General features: G+C 48.4%; 1 protein-coding gene across 1 annotated transcript in view; it reads left to right on the forward strand.

The window, feature by feature from the left end:
- LRP4 (LDL receptor related protein 4) overlaps positions 1-13,292 on the forward strand; it is a gene marked incomplete at its 5' end in the record, with an annotated part of 49,719 nt that overhangs the window by 24,729 nt on the left and 11,698 nt on the right. The window contains 16 exons of the mRNA XM_040495925.1: positions 47-128; positions 672-777; positions 2,136-2,337; positions 3,635-3,824; positions 3,913-4,044; positions 5,218-5,358; positions 5,703-5,789; positions 5,896-6,067; positions 6,872-7,034; positions 7,157-7,382; positions 7,745-8,048; positions 9,328-9,546; positions 9,711-9,845; positions 10,676-10,784; positions 12,648-12,792; positions 13,086-13,199. Coding sequence (XP_040351859.1) covers positions 47-128; positions 672-777; positions 2,136-2,337; positions 3,635-3,824; positions 3,913-4,044; positions 5,218-5,358; positions 5,703-5,789; positions 5,896-6,067; positions 6,872-7,034; positions 7,157-7,382; positions 7,745-8,048; positions 9,328-9,546; positions 9,711-9,845; positions 10,676-10,784; positions 12,648-12,792; positions 13,086-13,199 — 2,527 coding nt within the window. The remainder of the gene's footprint in view (positions 1-46; positions 129-671; positions 778-2,135; positions 2,338-3,634; positions 3,825-3,912; positions 4,045-5,217; positions 5,359-5,702; positions 5,790-5,895; positions 6,068-6,871; positions 7,035-7,156; positions 7,383-7,744; positions 8,049-9,327; positions 9,547-9,710; positions 9,846-10,675; positions 10,785-12,647; positions 12,793-13,085; positions 13,200-13,292) is intronic.

Genomic DNA, 13,292 nt, shown 5'->3' on the forward strand with positions numbered 1-13,292 from the left:
CTTTGCTTGAACAAAGTTTGGTGATACAGCTTTGCTTCCTGTCCAGGTGGTGGTAGATACCAGTTTGGAGAGCCCAGCAGGCCTGGCCATTGATTGGGTCACCAACAAGCTATATTGGACAGATGCAGGTATGTACGGGGCAGCCATGGCCTGGCTGTGTGGGATTCCTCTTATTAAAATTCTAGTCTCAGGTACAAGGGGCCCAGTGCCCCTCCTAGACCACTTGTCTTGGCCTGAAGTTCTTGGTAGGTCAGAAGTGGTGGGGCTGCTGCAGAGCTGAAGCTAGATGCTCATAGCTGAGGATTTGGCATTTGCCAATCAAATGGCAGCTCCTGCTGCTGTGTAGCTGGTGCTCAAGAATGTTTTGAGGCATTTCAGATAAGGAAACTATGCCCTGTGGTTTTCGTTCTATTACTGTCTTAATAAAACAGGTATTTTCGATGAGCCAGGTGAGTGAGTGTGGGAGGTAAGAGGGATGCCTTATACCAGAGCGCCTCCAAGTGTGGTTCTTGGACCCGGAGCAGAATCTTCTCCAAATTCAGTTCACTAAACATCCGTTGCTCATATTTCTTGAGTGTTTACTGCGTGCCAGGCTCTGTGCTGGGAGTGGAAGGTAGTCGGGTGAACGACCAAGCATAGAGTTAATATCTTTGCCCCCGATTTCTTGGTAGGTACAGACCGGATTGAAGTGGCCAACACAGATGGCAGCATGAGGACAGTTCTCATCTGGGAGAACCTTGATCGTCCCCGGGATATCGTGGTGGAACCCATGGGCGGGTGAGCACCTGTTCCTTTGGGAAGAGCTCCACCTGTCCCACAGCCAGGAGCACTAGAGAGGAGTCTGGAGGTTAGCAAGAGCAGCCAGATGTTATGGGCACACCAAGGCAGCAAGGGCAGCTACAGAAACCACAGAAGGCAGTGACAACTCTTTCTCCCCGGTGGACAAGGAAACCTTTTACATTTTTTCCTCTCGGAGCGCCTGGGTGGCTCAGTCAGTTAAGTGTCCGATTTGGGCTTGGGTCATGATCTTGCAGTTTGTGGGTTCGAGCCTCGCGTTGGGCTCTGTGCTGACAGCTCAGAGCCTGGAGCCTGCTTCAGGTTCTACGTCTCCCTCTCTCTCTGCCCCTCCCGTGCTCACGCTGTCTGTCTGTCTCTCTCTCTCTCTCTCTCTCAAATAAATAAACATTAAAAAATTAAAATTTCTCTCTTTTTTTTTGGTCTGCTTACAAAAGTAACTCATTGTAAATAAATAAAACAAATAAGTAAATAAATCTGTAGGAAGTGAAGATTGCCTATAATCTCACTTTCCAGCAGTAACCATTGCTAGCAGTTAACAGTTAAGGGTATTTTTCCAGATCTTCTTTTATGTGCATATATACATTTTGTGGTGGTGGTGGTGATTTTGGATCTACAGCAATGGCATACTGTTTTGTAACTTGTCTTTTTTCACTTAGTTATAAATCTTGACTATCTTTCCATTTGATAATATAGAGTATCTTGTTCTGTCTTTTTTCAAAGTTTGTTTATTTATTTATTTATTTATTTATTTATTTATTTATTTATTTATTTAAAGAGAGCATGCATGTGCATGAGCAGGGGAGGGGGCAGAGAGAGAGGGGGGGAGAGAGAGAATCCCAAGCAGGTTCCATGCTGTTACCCCGATGTGGGGCTCCATCCCATGAACTGTGAGGCCGTGACCTGAGCTGAAATCAAAAGAGTTGGATGCTTCACTGACTGAACCTCCCAGATGCCCTTTGTTCTTCTTAATGGTTATATAGAATTCTGCTAAATTTACATACCATAACTATTTAACCCATCCAATCAAGGAAAGGTTGTTTATACCCCATTCTTACTTGCCTTCTTTCTTTATTCCTACATAGACCTTATTTGCTAAACACTCCTTGAGCCTTTAGGCTCTGCCTTTATTAAAACCCCAGGGACCCTTTCAATAGTGATAGAAGATAAGAGACTTTCAGAGACAACTCTGAGCCCAGGATGTGGCTGGGAGCTGAGGCAGGAGGCTGGGGCAGCTATCGCAAGCAGAAACACTGAAACCCTGAAACCCTAGGCACCCTGAATCCCCACTGGGTGTTGTTAACTAGAAGGCTGGTAAGACCTTCCTTGCCTGTGCCCAGGTACATGTATTGGACTGACTGGGGTGCAAGCCCCAAAATTGAACGAGCTGGCATGGATGCCTCAGGCCGCCAGGTCATCATCTCTTCCAATCTGACCTGGCCTAATGGATTAGCCATTGACTACGGGTCCCAGCGGCTTTACTGGGCAGATGCCGGCATGAAGACCATTGAATTTGCTGGTCTGGATGGCAGCAAGAGGAAGGTAAGGGTGGCGGTAAGGCATCCCCTCACAACCCAGACAACCTCTAGGACAGCTTTCCCTGGCTGGCAGCTGGGAGGACCCAGGGGCAATGGCACCAGCGTTAAGGCATGTGCTGTTCCTTTGAAGCTGTGACTGCCTTCCAGAGCAGAGGCGGGATGGATGGGGGATTATTGCATGATGATGAAGGGAAACTAGGGATTTGTGTAGATGGTGGGCTGGGGGTATAAGTGCACAGATGGTATAACCATCACAGCTAACACGATTTAATCACCAATTGCATCCTAGACCCATGATCGCTCTCTTTCTTTTTGTTATTGTTTATTGGTATAATTTCAAACTTACAGAAAAGTTGTAAGGATAGTCAAATTGTTGAACCATTCTCTTTCTGTCTATACACACACACATGCATATTATTATTTTTCTGAACCATCAGAGATTAAATTGGAGACATCCTGCCCTTGACCCCAAAATACTTCAATTTCCTAAGAACAAGAACATTGTCTTTAGTAACCATGGTGCAGTGATCAAAATCAGGAAATTTAACATTGATACCATATTACTAATTCACGGTCCATATTCAATTTCACTACCAATTGCCCCAATAATGTCCTTTAATAGCTTTTTCCCCCCTTTTTTCTTTCTAAGGCCAGGATGCAATCCCAGATCACAACTGTGTAGTAATCATGTATCTTTAACCTGTAATCTGGAACACTTCCTCATAATTATTTAACCCATCCAGTCAAGGAAATAAGTCCCTTCTAGGCCTGTCTTGATCTTTGTATTTTTAAAGAGTAAATGCCAGTTATTTTGTAAAATGTCCCTCAATTTGTCTGATGTCTCCTTGTAATTAGATTCAGATTATGTATTTGGGGCAGGAATACTACATTAAATAAAGTCGTGTCCTGAGTTCTCGGTGTGTCTCATCAGCAGGCACAGATGTCTGCTTGTCCCATTATTGTGGTACTAACTTTGCGTGGTTCCAGTGGTGTCCACTGTGAAGTTGCTGTTTTTCCTTTTGTAATTAATAAGTAACTCGTGCAGAGATATTTTGACATTATGTAAATCATACGTGGTCTTTTACAATCATCACACAACCCTTGGAGCCAGGCACTGTCATGGTCATATCCTAGATTGGCAAACCAAAGGTCAGAGAGATTTTATAACCAGCTCTTGCTCAAGGTCACATAGCAGACGATAGTAGAAGAACTCCAACCTGACTCCACACCTGAGCTCTTGACCACTGTTCTGTGCTATCGGGCCTGGATGGGGGATGACACAAGTGCGGGGGCCCTGGCAGGTGCTGATTGGAAGCCAGCTCCCCCACCCCTTTGGGCTGACCCTGTATGGAGAGCGCATCTATTGGACTGACTGGCAGACTAAGAGTATACAGAGTGCCGACCGGCTGACAGGACTGGACCGGGAGACCCTGCAGGAGAACTTGGAGAACCTTATGGACATCCATGTCTTCCACCGCCGGCGGCCCCCAGGTGAGCGGCCCTTGCCCGCACCGGCTTCACCTTAGTCCTCCTTTGCCATAGACGTCACCATTGATTCCCCCTCCTTCTCCCTACCCAGTGTCCACGCCATGTGCTATGGAAAATGGTGGCTGTAGCCATCTGTGTCTTCGGTCCCCAAATCCAAGTGGCTTCAGCTGTACCTGCCCCACAGGCATCAACCTGATGCCCGATGGCAAGACCTGCTCACCAGGTGAGTTTGAGCATCACAGACCTGGATAGAGCTTCTCTAGGAGGGGCAGTGGCTCTATTCCTTCCCTGTAGAGGGACTCCAGTTTGGCTGAGAAACCGTGGGTCCTGGTACTCTGAGACGCATGGGGGAGACCAAGAAGTTTTACAAAAAAAGAAGTCCAGGGACGCCTGGGTGGCTCAGTTGGTTAAATGTCCAACTTTGGCTCAGGTCATGATCTCATAGCTCATGAATTTGAGCCCCACTTCAGGCTCTGTGCTGACAGCTCAGAGACTGGAGCCTGCTTCTGATTCTGTATCTCCCTTTCTCTCTGCTCCTCCCCCATTCATGCTCTGTCTCTCTCCGTCTCTCAAAAATAAATAAACGTAAAGAAAAAGAAAAAAGGAGAAGCCCAGGAAGCCGCCCAGGGGACCAGGTAGACAGGATCATAGGCAGAGTCTAATTGGTTCTTATGGTGTCTCTATGCATATTAGAAAAAGATGCTCTGTTCTCAGACACTTTCACTGTTGGAAAATTGTCATAATATACTGGTTTAGTTAGAACAAGTCACTTTAGTTCTATGTGCCCATAGCTGGTATAATACATATCAAAACATATGATCTCTCCAATGTCATGGTACCTCCATTGGAGGTGGTGTTTTTGTGAGCGTACAAGGTATGTGACAGCCTTTCTGGAGGGTCCCAGAAGCAGGGGCTGGTGTAGCCGCCCAGATGTTAGCAGTTGACGTTTCTCCCTAGAGGATGCTACATGGCAGGCTGCATTTGAAACCTAACTTTCTTGGGAATTTGAATGAGAAAGGATCTGTGAATCGGGCCTGCCAGGTTATAGGGAGAGCCCTCTTTAACTTAACATGAAGTTTTTCCAACCTCATGGTAAAAGTTCCTTCAAAGGGAGTCACTTCCACATATTAACAAAGAGTTGTCATTTATGATATGTGTCAGGCCTAGTGCTGAATGCTTTCTGTGCATGATCTCTTTTAATCCTGCAGATACCCTGCTATTATCCCCATTCTACAGATGAGGAAGCGGAGGCTTAAACAATTTAAATCACTTGCCCAGGAAAACACAACTACAAACTGACAGGGACAGGCATGAACTCAAGTTTGCCTTGCTTCAGATCCTCTTGCTGGCTACACTAGGGTGACTGTCCTCCTTCTTTTTCTTCCCACCTGGGCAGGCATGAACAGTTTCCTCATCTTCGCCAGGAGAGTAGACATACGCATGGTCTCCTTGGACATCCCTTATTTTGCCGATGTGGTGGTACCTATCAACATTACCATGAAGAACACCATTGCCATTGGAGTGGATCCCCAGGAAGGTCTGTGTGGCCCTGCCCTCTGTCCCTTACCTACTGTAACTGCAATTCTTCCTCCCCCACCACCTGTTTCCTGCTAAGAGCCTGAGGCTCCCTGTTCCCTCTGGCACAGCCCTGCCCCTATCTCCACAACACTTTCTCTTTGGTAATGAAGGCATGGTTTGGGGCCTTCCTTTCCACCTCTGCCAAGAACTTTTACTGCCATGATATTTCCATATTTCCCTTGGTTTCCTCTGCTCAGCAGTATGGGGCTCTCTGACATGCCCTGGTGTCTCAGAGCATGAGTCCGCTGGGGGTGTCCATTGGAGAGGTGAAGGTCCGGGCTGAGCCAAGCCTTTCCTTTCCAGGAAAGGTGTACTGGTCAGACAGTACACTGCACAGCATCAGCCGTGCCGATCTGGAAGGCTCACAGCATGAGGACATCATCACCACAGGTGAGCCTTGCTCCCAGCCCGGGGACCATGTGTCTGGCTACAGAGCTGGGGAAATAGCCCATCTGTTTTAAGGCAGGAGCCAGTGTGTGCTCTTGACTTCCTGCAGGGCTGCAAACCACAGATGGGCTCGCAGTGGATGCCATTGGCCGGAAAGTGTACTGGACAGACACGGGAACCAACCGGATTGAAGTGGGCAACTTGGATGGGTCCATGAGGAAAGTGCTGGTGTGGCAGAACCTTGACAGCCCCCGGGCCATTGTGCTGTACCACGAGATGGGGTGAGAACCTGGGGTGAGAGCCGGCTCTGCAGTTCTGGGCAGGGGTTGGGAGCTGGCTCAGCTGGGGCCCTGGAAGGTGTGAAAGTGGGCTATGAAGTGCAAGTGTGCCCCACCTCCCTGGGGCTCTTCCACTCCTTGTGACTCAGGGTGGTAGGATGATATAGAGGTAAAAAGCACCAGCCTTGGAGTCAGGAACCCAGGATGCATCTTTAGCCTCTGATCCTCAGTTTCCTCACCTGTAAATGGAGGGGATAATGAAAATGTATATACCCCATGGCTCTTGTGAGACTTAAGTGAGGCAGTACATGGAAAGTTCTTTTTTTTTTTTTTTTTCACTTGTGGTAAAAAACAATATAAAATTTATCATCTTAACCATTTAAAAATTTTTTTTTAATCTTTATTTTTGAGAGAGACAGACAGAGTGAGAGCAGGGGAGGAACAGAGAGAGAGGGAGACACAAAATCTGAACAGGCTTCAGGCTCTGAGCTGTCAGCACAGAGCCCGACGTGGGGCTCGAACCCATGAACCGTGAGATCATGACCTGAGCCGAAGTCGGACGCTCAACTGACTGAGCCACCCAGGCACTCCTTAACCATTTTTAAAGTGTATAGCTCAGTATAGTAGATTCACCTTATGGTGAAACAGATCTTCAGAACTTTTTCATCTTGCAAATCTGAAACTCTAAGCCCATAAACAACAACTCCACCTTTTGCATAAAATACTTTTTGCAGTGTTTGGCATATTGTCAGTACTTACAGTGTTTAGGGGCTCTGGACATAACAGCTAGTATTTTTCCTTGCCCAGGTTCATGTACTGGACAGACTGGGGGGAGAATGCCAAGCTAGAACGGTCTGGAATGGATGGCTCAGACCGGACTGTGCTCATCAGCAACAACCTAGGATGGCCCAATGGGCTGACCGTGGACAAGGCCAGTTCCCAACTGCTCTGGGCTGATGCCCACACTGAGGTGAGGATACTGCTCCTGTTGCTTCCCGGAAGCCTGGGAAGACAGGAGAGGACTGTTCAGGATCTCCACTCAGGGCTCCCGGTCCACTCACGGCCACCCCCCACCCTCTCCTTCCTCTGCAGCGAATTGAGGCCGCTGACCTGAACGGCGCCAGTCGGCACACGCTGGTATCTCCCGTGCAGCACCCATATGGCCTCACCCTGCTTGGCTCCTATATCTACTGGACTGACTGGCAGACCCGTAGCATCCACCGTGCTGACAAGGGTACTGGCAGCAATGTCATCCTGGTGAGGTCCAACCTGCCAGGCCTCATGGACATCCAGGCGGTAGACCGGGCACAGCCACTGGGTGAGAGAACCCCCTAGGGCTGTGAGCCGCCAGAGCTGGCTTTCCGGGGCGGGGGGGGGGGGGGGGGGGGGGGCGGTATCTCAGTGACAGAGATACATCCAGAGCACAGAGATCCTTTTAGAATCTCAGAGACAAAGACCTACCTAAGCCCCCTTCCTGGATCAGGCTTTGTTCCTTCCGGGTGTGGCTGGTGCTATAACTACATGATGCTGTCACACCTTCAAAGGACTTCTTCTACCTCATCCCTGTTGGGTGCCAAATTCTGTCACTTAGAACAGCAGAGAATCAGGCAACTAGGGCCCTTGTAAGATTCCCACAGTATTCCAGGCTGGGTGTCAAAGCTCATGTTCTCACCTCACCAGGTTTTAACAAATGCGGCTCTAGAAATGGCGGCTGCTCCCACCTCTGCTTGCCTCGGCCCTCGGGGTTCTCCTGTGCCTGCCCCACTGGCATCCAGCTGAAGGGAGATGGGAAGACGTGTGATCCCTCTCCCGAGACCTACCTACTCTTCTCCAGCCGCGGCTCCATCCGGCGTATCTCGCTGGACACCAGCGACCACACAGATGTGCACGTCCCCGTCCCTGAGCTCAACAATGTCATCTCCCTGGACTATGACAGTGTGGATGGAAAGGTCTATTACACAGATGTATTCCTGGATGTTATCAGGTAGGAATATCCCTGAAACCTCCAGAGGACACAGATCTGTGTTTGATCCCTGACGGGGTGAGGTTATGATCTCTGTTGACCTCTAAATAGACTGAGTGATTTGGCAGCTTGGATAGTGAGTTCTGATCCTGACTTGTTTGCTTATCACTCATAACAGAGTTTAAATTTGACATTTTTGTTTGTTTGCTTATTTGTTTCCAGATTAGCAGAGAAGCCCAGTATGTAAAATGGACATGTCGGGCTGGGGACCTGGAGCCTTTACCTCACCATTGGGCCCTGTGGGGGCTCCAAGGATCCCCTAAAACTCATTGATGAGTAGGCCATGTAACTAAACCATGTATCTATATTATAATACAGGAGCCCTGGCCAAATGCCAAGGCTTGTGATGGTTTCCAAGGTTGTGTTTTTGTGGTTTTAAAAATATTTTTTGTTTTATTTTACTTTTTATTATTCCTTCCATTTTTTTTTTACCCCACCATAGCTGAGGAATGTGATTCCTCCCACTAGTGTGAGGGGTTTACCATGACAGAGATTCTCACGTGAAAGAATAGGGGCATTCCCTGCAGTTATCTCTGAGGGGTGTATTAGGGTCTCATGCTGGGGACAGGTGGGAATACATAGTTTAGAGAAGTCCCCTAAATGTTTGTGACATACCCCCACCCTGGTGTAGGGCTAATGGAAAAATGTACAGGTAGGTTTTGACAAATTTGCCGTTCTTACAATTACCACCTAGCAATCTTTATCCCTAAGGTATATAGGGAATTACTAATCCATCTTCTGTAAGACATGGGCCCAGGGGCGCCTGGGTGGCGCAGTCGGTTAAGCGTCCGACTTCAGCCAGGTCACGATCTCGCGGTCCGTGAGTTCGAGCCCCGCGTCAGGCTATGGGCTGATGGCTCAGAGCCTGGAGCCTGTTTCCGATTCTGTGTCTCCCTCTCTCTCTGCCCCTCCCCCGTTCATGCTCTGTCTCTCTCTGTCCCAAAAATGAATAAACGTTGGAAAAAAAAAAAATTAAAAAAAAAAAAAAAAGACATGGGCCCAAACATCCACTGTTAATACCAGGAAATACTCTGTCCTCCCAAGAATTTTTTATTCATTAATTCTGCTAATATTTTGAGTACCTACTGTTCTAGATGCTGAGGAATGTACTTACAGAGATGTGGTCTCTGCCCTTCTGGAGCCTCTAGTAGGGATCCAATTATGGGAACATGGATTAAAGGGACTTCAGTCTATTTCTGGTCAGTCCGGTCAGCCACCCAACCCTGAGCTGTTCCCTCAGGCGAGCAGATCTGAATGGCAGCAACATGGAGACAGTGATCGGGCGTGGCCTGAAGACCACCGACGGGCTGGCAGTAGACTGGGTGGCCAGGAATCTGTACTGGACAGATACGGGCCGAAATACCATTGAGGCATCAAGGCTAGATGGTTCCTGCCGCAAAGTGCTGATCAACAATAGCCTGGATGAGCCTCGGGCCATCGCCGTCTTCCCCAGGAAGGGGTAAGTTTATGGCCAGCAGAAAAGAGACCCAGGGAAGAAGGGCCTGATGAAGGGTCCCTTGGAAGATGCCTCTGTATTCATGGTATCAGCGTGTCCCCTGTATTCTGTCAACCTCTGGTACCATCTTCCCATGCCTTGGTGATGATGGCAGTCTTGTACCTTAGGTACCTCTTCTGGACAGACTGGGGCCACATTGCCAAGATTGAGCGGGCAAACTTGGACGGCTCTGAGCGGAAGGTCCTCATCAACACAGACCTGGGTTGGCCCAATGGCCTTACCCTGGACTATGATACCCGCAGGTGGGAATCCTGTCCCAATTGCTTTCTGGAAATTGGGTGGGCACAGGAGAAGATGGTTGAGATTCAGATAGTGAAAACAAAAGAAAAATAGAAAGCTCCTTGGTAGGTGAGGAGGGAAAAAGCAGTGAGAAGGATGAGGGAACATATTTTTAGAGCAAAGGTTGCTGAATACAGCCCTCAATCCTCAGATGGATTTTGTTTGTGTGGTTTATATGTTTTTGATTTGAGTGTCTTTAGCAGAGCACGTCCTCTGGCTGGACCACACGTCCCATGACCCCTTATTTGTCGGAGGCTGATTTTTTGCGCTTGTTGCTTTTCTGATCCCTTTGCTCATTGGAATTTGCAACTCCTTGCCTAGATAAAAAATGCTAAAGGGCAGGAAAAGAGGGTGAAAGGGGATTTGAGGCAGTTTCTCTTTCTGCCCCCAGAAGAAGGGAAAGGAATCTAAGTCACCCGGAGAGTTGGGATAACCTCAATGAGCTCCTTATAGACCAAGATCTCTTCCTTAAAGAGTGTTCATAAGAATTTCGGCTTAGATTCTTGGGAAGGAGCCAAAGGGTGATCAGGTTGCTGAAGATGAGCCTGCAGGGTGGCTCTTCAGAGGTCACTAGGCTCTCTACCCCACCCCACACAGCTCTGGCCCCCCATTTGAGTCCCCAGCTTCCCCTCTTCAGCATTGGGACTCGCAATGACCTCTCATCAAGGGTGCTTTATGACCGCTCACAGCACCTACTAGTTAGCTCAGGAGGGAACAGATAGCTCCTTGCGGGGAAGGACTGGGTTTCTTGGCAAGCATTTTGAGCAGCCCTCTTCTCACTTTTCCTTCTCAGGATCTATTGGGTGGACGCCCATCTGGACCGGATTGAGAGCTCTGACCTCAATGGGAAGCTACGGCAGGTGTTAGTCAGCCACGTGTCCCACCCCTTTGCTCTCACTCAGGTACTGGCTCAGAAGAGAGGTAACTAAACCTCCTTGACGGGGGGTGTTTCCTCGGGGTTCCAAGTTGGGAGCCTCAACCCTAGTTGCTACTTAACGATCCTGCTACGGAAGCTCATTTTAGGGGTATTTCCTGTACACTGAAGCCTTGCCACCATGCGCCTGCTACTCCTGCAACACCACTCCATGTTCTAGCATTTGAAGGAGTGGCTCTCAAATGTAGGTTCCTGGGCCTTGGCATAAAAAGAATCTACTTCATGAGGGTTGGGGCCAGGAATGTGCATTTTAACAGGGTCCGTAGTTGATCCTAGTGCTGTGTTCCCAATATCTGAGTCCAGGCAGCTGGCTTCGTGGCAGTAGGTTGCAGTGGCTCAGAGCCAGAGTTTTGAGGCAGCCAGCCAGTTGGTACATGCTTACTGAGTACCTCTAATCTGCCAGCTCCATGGGTTCAAGCTCTGCCTGCATCATTGAATGACTGCGACTTTGGATAAGATACTGAACCTCTCTAATACCTGTAAAATAAGTGAGTTTAAAAATAGTGTCCTCCTGAAATATACACAAAGCATCAACACAGTATCTGGCACTCAGTGTGTGTTATTTTTAATCTTTTTAATTATCACTGGCTATCATTTTTGAGTTCTTATCCTGTAAAATAATTCAGGGAAGGGAAAGAGGAGATCTGTCAAGCCTGGAGCCACAACAGGGATTCTCAATTATTTAAAAATCCTTGTTCTTTTTTGACAAACTTCCACTTATCTGTCTTGTATATTATATCCTACCAGCCAATAAAAGTTTGGCTCTACTTAACAATAAGTTCCCCACCCCCGTACTCCAAATGTAAAACTATAGGATGATAATGAATGTGGTTTTTCAATCTATAAGTTTCCCCTGGGGTTTCTGATGTATACCTGGAAGCAGGAGGGGAACCACCTTCATTGCCCTCCCCACCCCTGGTTGAGAATCTCAGGATCACTAGATTAGAAGGCAGCTTCCCCTAGGGACACCTGGGTGGCTCAGTCGGTTAAGCGACCGACTCTTGGTATCGGCTCAGGTCATGATCTCATGGTTTGTGGGTTCGAGCTCTGCATCACTGTTAGCTCAGAGCCTGCTTGGGATTCCCTCTCTCTGCCCCTCCCCTGCTCATGCTCTCTCTCTCAAAAAAAAATAATAATTTTTTTTAATGTTTGTTTATTTTTGAGAGAGAAAGAGGGAGACACAGAATCCTAAGCAGGCTCCAGGCTCTGAGCTGTCAGCACAGAGCTCGACGTGGGGCTCGAACTCACCAACTGTGAGATCATGACCTGAGCTGACGTCAGACACTTAACCAACTGAGCCACCCAGGGGCCCCTAAATAAATAAACATTTTCAGAATGTAGCTTCCCCTAGAAGTAACCAGAGGATTTGGGCCAGGGCTCTTTGTGAAGGGCCCAGAAGAGCAGCGACCTTAGAAGGACCCCCTGGCCCTAAGTTACTCCTATTTGCCAGGTACAAGAACTCATTTATTCATTGAGCCACTCAGTCAACTGACTGGGGATGAAGTGTTAGTACTGGAAATTGAGAAAGAAATGAAAGACATTTCTGTCCTTGAAGAACTTAATCTTACATGTCAGACATGTAAACAAATGACCGTGGAGTACCAAAACTCACTTGTAGAAGGCACAGAAAAGCATGGAGGAATGAATCCCATACGGACTGGGGGAGATTTCCTGGACAGTGCGATATGGGGGACACACGGAAGTTGGCATGCTGGATAAGAGACACAGGGCATTTCAGCAGAGGGCGTACACATACTAAAGCACAGAAGCTGTACCTGAGGTCAGACTGTTGAATAATATATACTCTTTATGGGGTTTCCCTGTTGAGTAGCAGGACAGGTGGATCTACTGGACAGACTGGCAGACCAAGTCAATCCAGCGTGTCGACAAGTACTCAGGCCGGAGCAAGGAGACGGTGTTGGCGAATGTGGAAGGGCTCATGGATATCATTGTGGTTTCTCCTCAGCGGCAGACAGGTGGGCCCCTGGGTCCTGAGCCTGCTTGCTTCCTTACCATCAGTGGGGTGGTTGATCATCCCAGCGACTGTATTAACAGTCCCTGAGTTAACAGACTGAGACATTAGAGCCACAGGAGAGCCTTTTGGTTCCCATTTTAAGCTCTTAGACCTTTTCAGCCCCATGTGGTTATGCCCCTTCTGCCTTACTGTCCCTTGGAGTGAGGTAGCCGTGGAGCTCCTCCTTAAAGAGAGGTGTCAAATTGGGAGACCTGATTCTAGCCCAGACCAGACACGTACCTGCTTTGCCTCCAGGGACCAATGCCTGTGGTGTGAATAATGGAGGCTGCACCCACCTCTGCTTTGCCAGAGCCTCTGACTTCGTGTGTGCCTGTCCTGACGAGCCCGATGGCCGGCCCTGCTCCCTTGGTGAGTTGGACTGAATGACGCCCTGGAACAGCAGGGTCCTTGGAGTGGCAGAGGATCATTAGCCTCGGTTTTGTCCTTCTGGGTGGGATCCCC

This window comes from Herpailurus yagouaroundi, unplaced genomic scaffold, assembly GCF_014898765.1.
Source record: "Herpailurus yagouaroundi ecotype Mexico unplaced genomic scaffold, PumYag 187, whole genome shotgun sequence".
NCBI lineage: Eukaryota > Metazoa > Chordata > Mammalia > Carnivora > Felidae > Herpailurus > Herpailurus yagouaroundi.